This window comes from Calcarisporiella thermophila, assembly GCF_041956535.1.
Source record: "Calcarisporiella thermophila strain CBS 279.70 unplaced genomic scaffold VTP21scaffold_4, whole genome shotgun sequence".
Lineage (NCBI taxonomy): Eukaryota > Fungi > Calcarisporiellomycota > Calcarisporiellomycetes > Calcarisporiellales > Calcarisporiellaceae > Calcarisporiella > Calcarisporiella thermophila.
In genome coordinates, this window is record NW_027192194.1 from 1,303,708 (window position 1) to 1,320,858 (window position 17,151).

The 17,151-nt window shown below is 41.9% G+C and overlaps 5 protein-coding genes across 5 annotated transcripts; 2 read left to right on the forward strand and 3 right to left on the reverse strand.

Annotated features, from left to right (window-relative positions):
* Nucleotides 1-535: 535 nt before the first annotated feature.
* VTP21DRAFT_8824 (uncharacterized protein) lies at nt 536-1,387 on the reverse strand (the record flags this gene model as incomplete). Its single annotated transcript, XM_069399717.1, has 3 exons — nt 536-802; nt 900-1,181; nt 1,268-1,387. 3 exons carry the CDS (start codon nt 1,385-1,387, stop codon nt 536-538), a joined length of 669 nt encoding a protein of 222 aa, XP_069255106.1.
* Nucleotides 1,388-3,030: 1,643 nt separating this feature from the next.
* VTP21DRAFT_8825 (uncharacterized protein) lies at nt 3,031-3,831 on the reverse strand (the record flags this gene model as incomplete). The annotated part of the gene is made up of 3 exons (XM_069399718.1): nt 3,031-3,291; nt 3,367-3,645; nt 3,730-3,831. 3 exons carry the CDS (start codon nt 3,829-3,831, stop codon nt 3,031-3,033), a joined length of 642 nt encoding a protein of 213 aa, XP_069255107.1.
* A 563-nt stretch (nt 3,832-4,394) lies between these two features.
* Nucleotides 4,395-8,538, reverse strand: VTP21DRAFT_8826 (uncharacterized protein; the record flags this gene model as incomplete). The annotated part of the gene is made up of 8 exons (XM_069399719.1): nt 4,395-6,715; nt 6,788-6,898; nt 6,982-7,516; nt 7,585-7,729; nt 7,798-7,982; nt 8,051-8,221; nt 8,319-8,380; nt 8,445-8,538. 8 exons carry the CDS (start codon nt 8,536-8,538, stop codon nt 4,395-4,397), a joined length of 3,624 nt encoding a protein of 1,207 aa, XP_069255108.1.
* Nucleotides 8,539-10,133: 1,595 nt separating this feature from the next.
* On the forward strand, nt 10,134-10,924 carry VTP21DRAFT_8827 (uncharacterized protein; the record flags this gene model as incomplete). Its single annotated transcript, XM_069399720.1, has 2 exons — nt 10,134-10,277; nt 10,364-10,924. 2 exons carry the CDS (start codon nt 10,134-10,136, stop codon nt 10,922-10,924), a joined length of 705 nt encoding a protein of 234 aa, XP_069255109.1.
* Nucleotides 10,925-12,154: 1,230 nt separating this feature from the next.
* VTP21DRAFT_8828 (uncharacterized protein) lies at nt 12,155-16,139 on the forward strand (the record flags this gene model as incomplete). The annotated part of the gene is made up of 9 exons (XM_069399721.1): nt 12,155-12,209; nt 12,274-12,387; nt 12,481-12,703; nt 12,770-12,821; nt 12,866-12,947; nt 13,010-13,287; nt 13,358-13,417; nt 14,704-14,944; nt 15,004-16,139. 9 exons carry the CDS (start codon nt 12,155-12,157, stop codon nt 16,137-16,139), a joined length of 2,241 nt encoding a protein of 746 aa, XP_069255110.1.
* Between the last annotated feature and the right edge of the window lie 1,012 nt (nt 16,140-17,151).

A 17,151-nucleotide genomic window follows, 5' to 3' on the forward strand; every position in this document is an offset into this window, starting at 1 on the left:
ATTGAATTTTGAGATAGACTTCCGAATTTGGAAACTCAGCATCTTGCATTCATTCGTTGCATTTCACTATTGCAAATTTCAGAGAACGAACTCCTGTTCGAATACGAGAGGCCCGGCGGAAGGTTTAACCTCAGCTGGCTAGACATTCACAGCGATGCCAGGTGATAGAGGAGGAGTCCTAATAAAAAATGGGCGTCTTGACCCTGAGCGTGAGCCTAGCTGAACAGCTTGCTCTGGCACAACGGCCTTGCCATTAAGACAACAGTAGAGAGGGACACGTTCCTTCGCGATAATAACAAGAGAGGGAGATGAAGCATTTCCTTTCGAAATCCCGGGAACATCGGAGGACACGTTTCTCCCAGAGCGAACACGAATAATCTTTATTTGGCTTCATCGAAAGCTATTAAATAAAAATGATTGACTATCTATCCAAGCTTCATCGGGATCATCAGCGGTTGCTCAGTTGGAGGATATGGTTTGATGACAGTAGGGATACAAAACTTTGGTCAGGTAATTGGGCGGAGCTCATTTCGAATTATTTGCGAGTGATGATATCGATGGTCTTGGTGTGATCATACGGAGGAGTAGACTCGGTGAACAACGAATCGACGCAATGGCTGTGGAGGATCTCCTGATCATTCTTAGTGCGGAGGTCGTGAATTTCCAGAACCCAGCCAGAAACACGACAAAAGTAGAGGTTGATTGTATTGGATGGATCACGGGTGACGTGCCAGGCAATCGAGTAAGTGGACCGGTCATCCTCATTAAAGTGCTCCAAGAAACGATTCAAGATATCACCGAACTATCCTCGGGGGAGGGGGGGGAGGAGGAGGATTATTGGGTGCATTAGACTTTCATTTGACAATCATATCACTATTATCGCCGGGCTTGATACTTACGGCCATAAATTTCCTTATTACACGTCTCCTTGTTAGATAGACCAAACAAGCAATGATTGGGACCCAGAGAAAAGGCACCAGAATAAATATGATCTGCCACTCATAGTGATAACGAAACTCCCAAGGAGAGATGATGGCGATGAGGAGGAAAGTAACAAAATAAATGGCGAAACTAGCAATGTTAAGCAGCATGAAGACCGTGTAGGGGCAGAGGACAGGAAGTTTGTCGGCAGTGAAAAGCTCGATGATTTCGATGCGTCGCTCGAATATTTCTTGTGGAAGCTAAGGGTGGGGAGACAAGGGGGAACATCATCAAGGTTAGCCGCCTCCTCTTTCGGATTAAAATAGGCCGCGAAAGGATGCATTACCAGCTTGGGGAGCTGAGAATAATACGGGAGTACCACTTTGAACCGGTACCTCATGGAAAAGAGGTTTGGTTTGGCCAGAGGGAAGAGGGCCAATACTTTGTGGTTCTCCAAAGTTTCCATTGTATTATAACTGAATGACTCGTCACCGAAAGGTCTCATTTGCGATATGGCTACCATCAGCGAAATCGTGTTTATATAATTCAAGGTCGCTTTTTGGTTATGGATATTTTTCTTGGCCAAAGCTGTTTATGAACTTTGTCGAGCAGACTAGCATAACTACGGCCTGTCTCTCTCTCTCCCAATTATACCCATCTCCATCCTTTTTTTGTGCACCTCGACCTTATTCCTCCCCCTCTTTTTCTCAAACCTCATTGCAATTGAACTGCTTGGGATCTAACCCGAGGGAGGCTAGGTTGGCGAATCAAAAGCAGCCAAAACAATAGGATGCAACACCGGCACGCAGTAGATAAATTGGGATAAAGTCGACCCCGTTGGGCTCCCATTCAACCACGTTTCAAGGGAGTACAGACGGCTTATAAAAGCCTCCTTATGCTAATCCTGTAGGATTTTTGACCTCCGATGTCCAAGGTCCATTCCACTGAATCCTGGAGGCCATCAGTGTACCGATTGCTCTAGCCTTTTTGATGGGCAACCTGCAGCGTCATATTTGAGCTTGGAAGAGAGGGATACCGCGGTCCTAATATGCTTAAAGTTGGCGCCCTTTGGATACCGGTTGGCCTGTTTTTGTTTCCAAAGAGAGAGGAAATTTGCCATCTGCTCCAAAAGACGTTCATTAACAGGCAGGTTTCATATACTATATAGATGTTCACTTGGAGAACAATATTTATTTCATATGGGAAACCACGAGTTGGACCCCACTTCCATTGCATCTGTATATTAATTCTTTTCGAATCGATCAACATTGATGTAATTGGGTTTGTTGTATTGAAAACCATTATAGAAAAAGTGAGGCGTACTCGTAAAGGAATTTCAAGTAGAGGACGGAAAGCTTAAATTGAGCCAAGTAGATTCCACAAACCTAAGTCTGCGGTGGAGCGCGACCGTGTTTGCAAAGTATTATCAAGAACGAATTCTATACTTACATCTCTTATCTCAGCATTCCCTGGTTAGCGGTAAACTCACAATAAAACTGGGACACATAGGCGATAATAGATTATCATCATGCAACACAGATAGAAGGCCCTGCACAAAATATAGCCACAGCTAAGGAGAAAGGGGAGGTATAGTAGAAGTAGTACAAGGCTTCTGGACCTATTTTTATATTTCAAATCTCTAGTGGACACGTTGAAATTTTATTGCTAGGATTTCAACACCGATAGAAGCTTCTGAACTCGTGATGATGCTCGGAGGGAATTACTGTTTTGAGGAACGCTAAGCATTACATAGAGGTAGACGACCTGATACGGCAATAGAGCACAGAAGCTATTAATAAAAGAGATACCGAAGCCTGAAGATACAATCTGAAGACCTAATGAACATACTCCGAAAAAACATTGCTAGTGCATTCCAAATTGTCGTTAACAACAATACTATTCTCGGTTGAGATACTATTGCGTGGACGGAGAACGAAAATATATTTTATTAGTTCCTTGGATGGCTTAATATGGCAATGGAGTTTATTGAAGACTTAAAAAAAATTATACAGAATGCATCGCCAGACGATGGCCTTGAAAAACAAAAAGTCGATCTTGACTTCAAGCGATTAATAAAATACCTTCTGTTCAAAATTAAATACACTGGTGCTAGAATCGATCTTTAGGTACAATTTTAATGAGCGGTAACTCTTCATACGGCGGGGCCGATTCCACGGACACTTCTTCGGGTTCGGTTTGGGGTTCAACTCCATAACGAAGGTCATGCACCTCAATGACCCAGCGGGGTAGCCGACGCAAAAAGAGACGAACTGGCCTTTGATCATCCCGAACCACTCTCCAGGAGGTCATATATTTTGCACCGTCTTCTTTCGTGAAATGGTTCAAAAGGTCGGCAAGAGCGTCTCCGAACTGATGTGGATACAAAAGTAAAAATATAAATAAGAGGGTGATCTTTCGGTCTTTTAAACCATTATTTCTTATTACCGTAAGATATTTCTTGGCTGCTAGGCCTCCTAAATATACAAATGCTCCAATGAACAGCGTGGACCACGCCACTAAAGACAGGAAAACGTTAAGGAGATACCAGGACTGATTATGCCACTGTGATTGTTCTAATCTAACAATGCCAGTGTAGAGGATATGCAATAAATAAGAGGCGATGATGAGGAAGAGGACTGAGGCATAGTATGGAAAAAAGGAGAGCTTGGCTTCTATCAAGTGCCCTATTAGTTTCATACGCAGTTCAAAGTCTTCTTGCGATACCTGTCATTGAATAGATTAATTAAAGCAATGTAAAGGGAGGCGTTAAGACAAGATGAGTGTCTCAGACTCGCTGTTCGTACTTACGATTCTAAAGAGTGGGCATAAAGCCAAATCGAACTTTATTTCGGTCGAGAATATCGACGGCTGAAGGAGTGGAAATCTTGCTAGGACACCTGGCTGTCGCATTATTTCATTCAAGGAGCAGGAGGTAAAAGTAGAAAAAAAATAAATAGAGAAAGTAATTGAAGGGGGAAGAGGCTTTGATAATTATATTTTATATCGCTCGGAGAGCAGACCGAACTCCTGCTTGAGTTCATAATCAAGGTTATGGAAATTTTTCTTGTCTGTGTTTAGATTCCATTTTGTAGGACGAGCGCAATTTTGCCGTCTAACTTACTACCAAGCAAATTAATTCATACCAACCAACACTCTCGGAAAGTGGGTGGGGTAGGGATCTATTGTTCAAAGCATCCACCTTTCTCAACCGCCCTTTGCATTGAGCCATTTTGTATGTGATGTCTACCTGTTCTATTTTAGAAACGTGATGGAAAAGAAATAATCCCACAGTTGTGAAAGATCAATCATCTATTGTTCAAGTAGGATAACTCAGTAGAGTCCGTGGCAAGGAGAAGAGAAATAAAATAGGTGGAGATATAATAGAGTCCATTGTTTTTTTTTTTCAGTAAAAGTACAAGCGATGTGAAGAAAATAAAGTGACAAGAAGATAAACGAAGCCGGTGTGAAGTGTGTCATCTCTCGATGCACTCCATTTCTTCAAGCACCCTCTTCCAGGGTTTCGCAGTCCTCTTTTTCCTGAAACGATCCAAGCATCCGGTGAGTATTGGGAACAAGTACTTCTCAGAAAGGTAGGCAAACGCAAAATAGCCCACCACCGCCCCCAGGATTGCTCCGCGCCACGAGTACGGGGTGTCCACGACCTGCAAGAAGGCAAAGGCGTGCGTGGGGGACATGAGGATCGCTAGCGTCAAAAGGAAAACGAGTGCTGTGAACACAACGTACGGCACATTGGTCCACATTGGTTTACGATATGGGGCTCCGACACTAAGCACGACCGCCAGCGAAATGTAGAGGAAGGAGCTGAAGTAGAAGAGGGAGGTGTTCTGGTAGTTTTCAATATTCTTCCCCTCCGGATCATACTCTGGGGGGGTATACCAGGGTTGAAGGGTCACAGTATAGTAGATGATGAGTTGGAATACCATTTGGAGTACGGCCTGACCAATCATCGAGAGGAGGACGAGGGTGGAGACGAGGGAGGCCGTAGGGGGACGGGGGTCGATCCGGCGGTAAGCCCCGGTGCGTCCCATCAGCACGGCTAGAGGCAAGATGAGGAGCAAATCAATATAGAGGAATTGGAAGTCACCCAGGTCCGAGGCATAGTTGTAGAGCGAGATCGCGGTGGTGAATTGGATGACAGAATAGAGGGCCATGTACTTGAAGCAGCTGAAACTCGTCACCAAGGCGCATCGTCCTTCCCGAACTAGCTTGATGACGGAGCGAATGTCCATGGTGCGACTGGTAAAGGGAGCCGCGACAGATGCCTCGGCCTCAGAAAGAGAAAGCCCTGCATCGGCTGCCCGCAACGCTCCGCAGTCATTGGCACCATCACCACAAAAGCCAACCACATAGCCCAAACACTGCAATAGCTGTACGAGTTGCTTCTTTTCGTCGGGTGACATCCGCGCGAATACCACCCCTTTTACAAGAACTCGATTCATAATGTTTCTATCAACATAGTTGATAAGGTGGTTAAACGCTTCGCCAGTTACTGCCAGATCGTAATCCAAAGACGCGCCCTTAATGGAATTCGTAGGACGAAGGGTGATGGGGTCTAGACGATCCATTGGATCTTTGGTATTTTCCCAGATCACCCCCTCACCCGGCGAGAGCTGGGATACATAGACCCGGCCCTGCGCAGGAAGCAATGAACAGCCACGAGCCACGCTGATGGCCGTCAGCACATTATCTCCTGTGCACATAACTTGTCGAATCTTGGCTGCGTGCAGCGTAGCCACTACGGGGGCAGTCTCTGGTTTGAGCTTGTTCTCAAAGATAACAAATCCAACAAATTCAAGGTCGCTTTCTGCTTCCTCGCGAGCCATTTGATGCGCAAGCGCCCAATTCACACGACCCTCCGATCCTTTTCCGGAGCCGTTCGCGAAATCAAGCGTCTTTACCCCCACTGCAATTACTCTAAATCCGCGGTGAGTGTAGTAGCCCAGCTCCTCGTCAAAATCCTCGGGGATGCCTCGGGTGCAGAGGCTACGTATCACCTCGGGCGCACCTTTAACATACACGCTTAGCGATGATTCACCCAGACGCTTTGCGATAACACTCATGCGACGGAGCGAGGGGATGAACTCAAATCGACGGAGGACTGCGCATTCTACCGAACCCCACTCGACCGAATATTCGCCCCTTTTCTCTTTTGGAGGAGGTGATCTTACCACAGTGATGGCAACTTGAGATTGATCCTCTTCATCGGTCTTCATCACCTCTAATTCATCCATGACACCTCCTCTCGTTCCACTGTCATTATCGTTAGGTTGCACCACGTTTTCTTCCAGCGTCCAGCCGGTGAATTCAAACATACGAAGCTCGAGCGGATCTCCAATGAGCTGGTCGTCCACGTAAGAGAGCCCCTGACATGAGGCCATCGCGCATACTAGCTGATGGGCCGATTCCTTTTGCTTTTCCTTGGCAAGGCAGGTGCTCAAAGCATCCATATTGGCATGTAAATCAGAAAATTCGTTTTCTTCCGAGTCGACCAGCCGCACGCCCAGGATGTCAAGCCCATCCTCAGTCAGGGTGCCCGTTTTGTCGAAGCAAAACATATCGACCTTGCCCACTGCGTTGATATGGTTTGGTGAGATACAGTAGATTTCTTTGCGACGAAGACGCCCGAGAGCAAAGTTGATCCCAACGGACATGGCCGCTGGCAGTGCAGGGGGGACAATAATGGTAATGAGATCCAGGGCGCGTAGGATCATGTCCTTCGTCGAATACTCGAGACGCACATAGAGATAGATGGATGCGGCGAAGCCACAAAGTGCTTATAAACAATAGAGTAGAAATAAACAACCGCTCCAATGGCCACAGGCTGATACGCATATTTAATTATTACCTAGCACTGCTAAAACACCAAGGAATTTGAAGGAATCGCGGTAGAATTTGAAAACATTGGGGCGCGGAAGAAGCATAGAGCGAATTAGCGAGCCTTTGTTCGTATTAAACCCTATTATGTGAGGGAAATTAGGAAAATTAATATTTATATTCATATTCATGTTTGTATATCTATAAAAAGAAGCGACTCCTAACCTGTTCTCACCACCAAGGCGAGAGCCCGTTGTTCTATCTGACCATTGCCAATGGCCTCCGAGACTCCCCGAGCACGCACTATCCGGGTGCCTGAAAACAAAAAGTGTCGTGCCACATCGGGGGGAAGATTTCCAGTGGATAAGTCGAGTTTTTCCAGAGCTTGGTTGGACGCCGCTGTCTTTCCTACCGGTACGGATTCACCGGTGAGCATCGATTCGTTAACAATGCAGTCACCCGAGATAAGAATGCAATCGGCAGGAAACGTTTGCAAACGTGCCCCCGTAATGTCGATGATATCTCCAGGAACAAGTTCTTCCGACGAGGCAATCCTCCATTTTTTATCGCGAAGTATACTCACATCGCATAAAAGACGCGACATTTCACGCATACGGCGATAGTTTCGACGGGTTTCAATAAGCGTGATAGTGATACTGACTACGGAGATAACAAAAATACAGCTTGCGTAATAATAATAGTCGTAAGCGCTCCATAGGCAGATGGAGAAGAGTTGGAAAATAAAGAAAGGGTGAAGGACCTAGTTTATGGATAAACCATTTGTTATTAGATTGAAAATCACCACCATTGAGGCATGGAAATGCTCACCTCATTAATAAGAAGCGAAATGTTGGATTTTTCATGGATATCAATCTGGTTTTTGCCAAACACCAGCTTCCTTTCGGTATATTTCTCTTGCGATAAACCAATACGCAAAACCTTCAAGTCCGTCCACTCAATATCCTTCCACCCCCTATGAGAAAAACAAGTGCAAATGAATACTAAAACACTCCTATAGGGGAAAACGAGTGGGTGCGTTACCCATTTAAGAAGAAACGTCCAAGCTCTGGATGGTATATAAATCGAATATAGCGATAATCGAAATATTTCAGTTGTGACATCGTCTGAGCCGCGTCAAGGACGGCATCTCCAGAAAAAGCAGAAGAAACTTTGCCATTAAAAGCGAACGAATTAATTTTTACGATAGAAACTTCACCCCACTCGTTCTATTCCATCGGGTACGTCAGTGAGCCCCAAGAACAAAGAGATAAGATGGATATGACTGTGAACTTACTTTGATAACAACATAGTCGGCTTCTCCAAGTGGAACTCTTCGCCCCGTCAACTTAATGTATAGCTTCGGCATCCATCGACCGAGTAAAAAAAGAATTCCCGCCGTGATAAGACAAAGGGTATAATAGAGGATAAGCAAAGGGAGAGAGAAGCGATAGCCATAGATCCATAACTAAACATTAAATATAAAAAATAATCAGAATTAGAAATTAAATATGCTTCCCCAATCAGATAACAAGGGGAACTGGAATGCCGGATAGATGGCTTACTTTCAGCTCTTCCTCTTCCAGGTATGCCACCTGACATCCTGGCTCAATTAAGCCAATATTATCTATGTGGTCCAATACATTTAGTGAGGATTCCTCAATACACAAGCTCGCTTTTTAAATTGCTACCTAATTCCTCAACCTGCACATGTTCTAGTCTATAGTTTTTCTTTTCACCTATTTCAATGTAGGCATCATCGGTCTTATCGGGGGGAACACTCATTTGCAACGGCGAGTTTGTGAGACGAGAGACACACAGCAAAGGGAGAAAACCTTACAAAAACTGGAATAAAAAAACAAAAAAGCAAAACATTAACTGCATTCGTGGCGATAAATTCCCAAGTGACTTCTTTTTGGACCCTATTTAATGTTTGTATCGTGCCTTTGCGGCGCAGTTTACTCCCCTTTTCTCATACGATTTAGCCCCTGCATATAAACTTAATTTTCCCCTTCCGATAGCCTGCTTAGGACCCAGCAGCTACTAAATTGATCCCGAAATACGAAGCCAGGTCGAATGGTCTAGTGTTCTGATGATGCTTAGATGGAAATAAACATACGATGCTTCCAAAAGTGCTACGCATGACACCCATCAGCAGCTGAGTAAGTTGCACAATTCCATTTGATAACCGTCGCAGGCAATTTGCAACTGATAAGAAAACATCGTGATAATCAGAGCATTCTGTTCACGCCACTCTGACTAAAAAATAAACGTCGAGCACTCGGGGAAAAACTAATGGTTGTTAACCTGAGGACCTGGTAATTGAGAATGCTTACGCACACACACATGAAACTATGATTGAACGCCACCATTCTATTATATGAACACAAAACTATGCGTGGATTATATCCTGCAACATCCTGAATACGCAACACAACTGTGCAAAATGGAGGCATCTTTCCAGATGTTCAGATCCAATTTCGTAGGTTAATAGGGTCTACTTCTACCTGTAATTTTCTGCATAGTCGATTTCAGATTGATTCACGGCTAGCAAAGATGAGAATTTCCAATATATACACAGCACTAAATAAAATATTCCAAACAAGTATTTAGAATCGATAGATTATACTCTACACTCGACATTTCAAAGTATATGATATTGAAGTAGAATAGAGGATTTGTATGCCAGCTTAGCCCATCAGTTTCTTGTTGAATAAAGCACTACTTGTAATCCCTATCATTCTGAGGGGTGTCTGTGGATTTGTTTTGTCCACCAATAATAATTAAGGTGGCTTATTAGGTTTTAGATAGGGTCTTAGTAAATTTTAATTGATCAAGAAATTCCATGTTAATACATTGATCGTGGGCTGGTCTCGAGTGTTAAGACCGGCGTTGAGGAAAAGGGGACTGATGACGTGTCCAACCGTAAATAATTGCTAGAATCGTCTAGTTTGGAACAGGCCTATGCAAACCTTATGCCAGTAGAGATGGGGGTTTGTTGATATATCAGGGCCCATGGTGATAAAAACATAAGAGAATCGATATCTGCAAACTACTCGATTTAGCATTGTATTATGAGCAGTTAGAATTGTCTAGAAATAATTGCCCCATTATCCTCTTACTTCTTTTGGGCGTGTCTTGCTTATCTTTTTACTTTCTTGTGAATTTCCTTGGCTTATTGATAATCCAAGCAAATAAAACTATGACTTAAGTGCCTTGCCATATAACGAATGGTGAGCGAGTACCCATTTTCAATAATGTCGCACAAACCTTGACACCAATCCTGTGATATTCACAATAAAAAGAGGAAAGAGATTTCAAACGGATTACATTCTTCATTCTCCATTGTTTTCTAATCCAACCCATTACAAGATCTCATCATGCGCTTATTTGCTCTGGTTAGCATATTAGCCATAGTCACTCCTTTCTCTTCCGCTTCCCCTTTTGTTCAGCGCGGGCTACTGGACAGCTTGGGAGGCGTCTTAAATAACGGTCCTATTTTGGGGGGCGAGAATGAGCGACAGGTAGGTTAAATTTCTCCTTGTAGAGCACTTTTTTTGCGTGGAAGTTCACCTGTCGAGTATTTTTTTTTTTTCGCCAATTCAATTAGCCTACCGATACAATCTCAACTAAAACAAGGGAAAACCGTGGTTTGCTCGGCGATATTGTAGGAGAGGTTACCTCACGAGTCGGCGATATTTTCGACCGACCTCTCGGGGCCAAAGAGACCAGAAAGCCTGCAACTGCTAGAACAACCTCCCTTTTGACTGCTACACCAGAAGGATCGCTTGTGCCTGCCACAACCTCTCTTCCTAGTGCGTCGAGTACCGTTACTTCAGGAATTTCTTCATTGCCGTCAAATTCGATGCCTCCATTGAATGCTACTGGCATTGCATCAAATTCGTCTATCTCTGCCCCTCCTACGTCCACTTCTCTTGTCCCTTCATCATCGCAAACACTCCCTTCACAAGCTCAACAGCAACCTGGAACTCCTCCAGAGGTGGTACCGGATGTTGTGGTAGTCACTCGCACTGCGTCCCCACCTGCTGCATCAACCACACAATCTTCACTCTCATTGCTTAACAAATCGAGTGCTGGTGATCCGCTCGTTGGTTTCAACGTTAAGCTGGTGACTTTTATTGTGTTGAGTAGCTTAGCTGCATTGATGTGAGTATTACATTCATAGCTATTTTATGCATTCTCGGTTTTGTCCATTTATTTGAAAAAAATATCCCTTTTGAATATCCTTAAATATCCCAAATAAAATAAATGCTAAATCGATTCGAGTTAAAAATTTTGGTAAAGTAACCAGTGAATGACACGAGATTAGCAGGAAGGTTGAAAGTGATTATGTTACCATCCAAGCTCTGTACATCCCCCTAAGAGACCTTAATTGTCTTCGGAGTGCATTGGACATAAAAGTGGCTGATCGGGGTATACCAGAGGATTACAGAACAGAGAACATTCCAACCCCCAAGCTTAGGCGACTATTTTCTAGTGCGAGGTAACGGACCAAAGGTCACTACATTTTACACCCGCAGTCAAATGGATAGAGAATTATCCAGCTTAAAAAAAAACTAATGCGTCTAACTGCGATTACGGTAAAAGTTAAGAGGCTAGAGAGGAGTATGCGCTCCTATTTGATATCCAACGATTCATCACATTAATATGTTAAGAACAATTTGCGCTAGAACATTATATGGTTATATGTTATTAGAATGTGCACCTGTTATCTAGGCTTGACTTTATATATACTCTATTTATTACAAATGCTATTGATATAATTTAATTCAATCAATGCAATCGAATGTACTATCATAAATATCTTATTTTTCAATTCAATAACTGCATTTCTCAAGTACACTTAAACGTAGTAGTCTTGAAAAAGCACTCGTCGGGGTACTGAATTGATGTCTGTAAAATATCCAATATTTTTGCTTCAACTATATTAGTTAAATGTGCCCTCTTTTATTGTTATAAACACTTCAGCTATGAAATACTTGTGGTATTTTTTTGAGAAGTGGGAGCATATTACATGTCCTAAATTTGCGAAGTCTAAAATGGATAACGTACTGTTTAAAGAGAAAATTTTAAAACCGACGATCAGAACTTGGCATGTGAAGAAGCTTAAAAAATTTTCCGTAATGACTAAAACCCATTCTTCATTATGAATCTAAAGGTAATCTCTGATGTTTTTATCCTGCAGCCTATCTCTATTATATCAATATATTTAATTATTAATGAACAATATGTATGACATGGCTGGTACGACATGAAGATAGAGATGGCGTGTTAAACTCATAAATTCGAATTAGCTTGGCAGAGTGTATTTAAAGTGCAGTCAAAATTGGACTATTTAAATTAACTTTACTATTAATAAATTTATATCAACATGATAGAAATGTCTATTCCACGTACAAAACTCGGTATTATTAACGAAGAGATATCTGCCATTGGTAATTTATCTTTTATATATATGATTTTATAATTTCTCCTCAACATCCATATCTATTTAATCAGGACTCGGATGTATGTCCATGTCTCCAGTCTACGGAGCGTCTGTGGACGACGAACACAGTGTCCAAACCTTAAATCATGCACTTGATCTCGGTCTTAACTTTTGGGATACAGCAGGTGAATTTTCTCACAAGTTTCAAAAGATGTTACTACAACAATTGGAAAGAATGCCGAACAATTCCGAACTTATATATTTTTCTCTACATTAAGATATCTATGGGATTGGCCATAACGAGGAGCTTATTTCTCGTGTACTCAAAGACAGACGTAAAGAAGTGTTTTTGTGCACTAAGTTTGGCATTCGCGCAGGTCCCGAGGGGATTACTATTTGCGGCACCCCAGACTATGTAAGAGAAGCCTGTGAAAAGTCACTAGAAAGACTTGGAGTTGAGTGCATAGATTTGTATTATCAACATCGAGTTGATAAGAACACGTAATTGTGCTGCTTAAATTGATATAGAGTTGGCGATTGTATTAAAATACATATTCTTTTGTTTAGTCCAATTGAAGTTACGGTAGGTGCAATGGCCGAGCTGGTAAAAGAAGGGAAAGTACGTTACTTAGGGTTATCAGAATGTAGCGCTGAAACCCTAAGGCGTGCTCACAAGGTACATCCGATTGCTGCTGTACAAGTGGAGTATTGAAAGTTTATATCCCGCAAATCCACTTTTATTTAAGTGAGCAATGAGGGATGGAGTAGTCGATATTATTATATTATAACACTCACTTATTCTAATAGCTCTCTGGACCACCGATATTGAAACAAACGGTCTACTTAAGGCTTGTCGTGAACTTGGAGTTACAGTAATAGCATATTCCCCTCTCGGGCGCGGCTTTCTTACTGGATCGATAAAAAATGCCAGTGAGCTAGATGGCGGAGACTATCGTCGTACTATCCCAAGGTTCCAAGGCGAGAATTTAGATAAAAATCTGGATATCGCCCAAAAGATAGAGAAAATAGCAGAGAGGAAAAAATGTACACCTGCTCAGCTATGTATTGCTTGGGTATTAGCACAGGTATACCACCCTTTCCAGTTCAATGCATGCAAGATGGGTTGTATAGCTCACATTGGTTTATTTATTTTAGGGTAAAGATATTATTCCTATTCCAGGAACAAGGCGCGTAATTCGACTTGAGGAGAATGTGGTAAGTGTTAATTGCATTTTTATTTCGAAACTCGAGACCAAACTTATTCATTTATTTGTCATTTACTTTGTTAGAATTCTATCAATATCCTACTAACTCAAGAAGAACTCGAAGAGATCCGAAATTTGATAAAGAGTTTCAATATTCAAGGAGACAGATATTTCAAGAGAGAGATGGAATATATCAATTGTTAAGAACATTGAGCCGAAGATTCTGACCCTATCTCCATAAACTTATTTTCTTATATTTTAAATATGATCTCTACCATTCGTCGTTTTACTTTCTCTTCTTGCTTAAAGCCTCTTGCTCCTTGCTGTTTTACTTGAGATTCTTATTATCGGAATTATTTTGCATATTCAAGTCATTCTTAATAAACCAGTGCAATTGATATTTAAAAATGCTACACACTTATTTATGTTTGATATGATTCTCGAATAATCATCTACTCTGAGTGGCGCCGAGAGATAATATGGCAATAATTCATTTTCCAGCAAACTGGTTATGCATCATCTCGAACCATTAATATCCGATCAACCCAAAACCCCATTTAACAGAATTTATCTGAATGGGATATTATTACCATACTGTAGTAACTATCTGATTAGGTATCAGGTAATTTTGTTCCAACTACACACATATAGCTGAATCTCATAAGGTGATTAAACAAAGAGGTTCATTTAGTGAATGATCTGTAGTCGTTTTCCAGTTCATCATTAATGAAAAATGCCAGCAACAAGAAGCATAAAAAGAAACCTGGTAATTAGGATTATATCGTATAGGTTAGCTGCGAGAGTGGTGTGCCACAGTGCATTCTGATTTAGCAGCATCTTGACGTTTATAATTAAAATATCCCCCTTCAGATAGTTATAAATATCCCATTTATTAATTACACTTTCAAGGGGAAAAGATAACGTTTGTGAAAGGGGGATTATATTTTAAAAAAATCTAATCGTTATATACATTTACATTTCTCCAGGTTTTGTACAATTGTTTCTTTTTTTTTCTTTTCCTTTGGTGTTTTATACATCCCTCCTCCATTTGTTCGTATATATTTCAACATTTTTTTCTTTTTGTTTTTTTTTTTTTTACTTTTTTTTGTTTTTACATCAAAAGCTGTTATTTTTCACAATCACTTCCCTATGCTTATCAAAGTTGTATTTCTACTTAAATGGTGTATATAAACGGGGTCAAATTCGCATGTGGGACATGTATTAAGGTAGATTCTCGGTTCTGGGGTGTCATCTTTATTCACTTAGTAGATTTTACATTTTTATTCTCTCCAAAAGGGGCATCGTTCCTCACAATGCCATCATAGCGATCGCCCGCTCTACGAAATACGAAAGAAAGGTCGCCCCGTAAGCCAATGCTCTCAATGCCGTGAGCTTCGCAAAACTCGTCATGCCCACGTCAAATGTCTCTGCGATAAGAGTAAAGAGGAGAGTGTAGAAAAGAAGCCAAGTGTATTACCAAATGGAATTATTGACTTGGTGGGATCGCGCAGCGATGACTCGGTGGAAAGACAACGAGGTAAAGCTTCGATCTCAAAAGCTCTCTTAATTTATTATAATAAATTTTCGTCGCGATAGTCGAATCATTGCTGAATCCATGCAATTGCACAAGAGGAGGGAAATGTATATGTTGTGAGCCGATCTCAGACGTTTACAAAGCTGCTTTCGAGGCGCTTGCCAACAATTCACTAGTGGCAGCGGCGGTGCAGTCCCATTCGGCAGATGCTGCCACGAATTCTGCACCCAATCCCTTTCTTCCATTACTTCCCACAAGCGGTTCCTTGCCTGTTAATATCGATCAGCATTCTCATATATCAGCTCTTGGTTCCAATGCACAGTCTCTTCTTTCTCAGCCTAATTTCTCGTTAAATACACCCACTCAACACCGTGCCGTATATGTACCAGCCGACTCAAATCCTTCGCCAATTTCACACCTTCCCTCTCAACATGGAACTCTTCCAAGCATCACTATTCCGCAAACGATGGACGATGACGATGTTGCTCAAAGAAATACAAAATTTGCACCCCTCCCACTGCATGAAGCTCCGCTAAACGATGTCTTTGGAGACTTAAACCAACTGCGAAATGAAGCGTTGATGCGCCTAATATATTCCGGGTATGCGAATGCCAGCGGTAGCGGAGGGTGCTGTGGTTCCGCAGGAGGAGGAAGAATATCAGCATGTCGATGTGGGCCAGCATGTGTTTGCTCGGGGTGCAATTCTGAGAAAGTAGAACTTCCTTCGCCTGCTGGGATCGAGGGGAAAGTATCGATCCCCTCGAATCCATCAACACCGAAATCTTGCTGCGGTAATAATAGCTCACCGACTGCCACCACTGTGGTTTCCAATTCTTCAGCTTCTGCTTCAAAAACGTGCGATACAGGCAAATATAATACATATGGGAATGGGGGGAGGTGCTGTGCAAGTGAAAAAGAGTATGGCGACTCAAATTGCAGTTACGAAAACTTGACTTCCTCAAACAATGGTGGGTGCTGCAACAGCAGGAATCAAGCTATAGCGATACCCGCATCTGTGCCACAGGAAACAGCTTCGCTTCAATCGCAGCTATTCCAGCCACGGCGTCGCCACCAGGTAACAATGGACGACAACGGGGTTCTTGTTTGTGCCTGTGGATGCCGTAAACCGCAGATGGAATGCGGGACTTGTGTAGCAGATCTATGTGAGGAGCTCCTGTTAAAGCAGCCGCCATCATGAACGCCCTTTCATCTCTATTTATCTCTTCGCTCTTCATGTTACTATTTATACCTTTACTTTGGGCCGTCGATTCGATCATTTTTTTAAGGTTAAACAACCTAAATCCTTTTTACTTTTTAATTTTTTTTTTCCTTTTTGACAGATTATCTTCATACTAATATAAATTCTTATATTTATGTGACAACATGTATAATTTAGAAAATATTATTCATTTTAGAGATTACTTCTTGACTAGAGAAAAGAGTTCTGATGGCAAAACAATTAATAACTAAAGCTTTTCATCGTACCTAAATTCTACTCGACACTTCGTAATAGTGATTGTGTACCTGGGTCTATGCGATATAACGACAAATATTCGATAATTGTCGCTTGCATATATCCGATGTATTGACATTGATTAGAATATTATTCATTATTAATTGGTTACTGTACAATTCACTTGGGATTCCCACTTGAATGCTGAGTCAACAGAAGATTAAATAAGAAGAAGCACCATAATGCTTTAACCTTAGGATGGGATCTGTCCACTTTGGGTTCCCCACCTTGAATAGGATCGATTAGATATCAATGTTCCCAAAGCCTCCTAATAATCGACTCTCTTGTCATTCCTTCCACTTTGTCCAATATAAACCGGAATTTTGTTTTAACCAATACTCCTATGGAAAGGGATGGCGGAATTCAAAAGGTCAAAACTTAGTATGGTTTATTTTTTTGCTCGAGTAACACAATTACATATATTAGTGGGTAAGCTCTTGGTATAAGCTCTCGCAGTTACCATTTTTATATCCGAAAACTTTTTTTCTCATCTTAACCTTTCCCTTGTTGCCGCCAGGGTTCGCTTCATCTGCATATCGTAGCTGTCGTTTAATCCTTCTGCTTGCAATTTGATCACTGAGACGTCAGTACCGTTTCCCCTTCTAGCTCAATTTGAACTTGCAAGCTGCTACTCACATATGTTTTCTTAACCTGTCTTCCTTATTTCCTCACTTTTTCATGCCACACTTTACTTCTA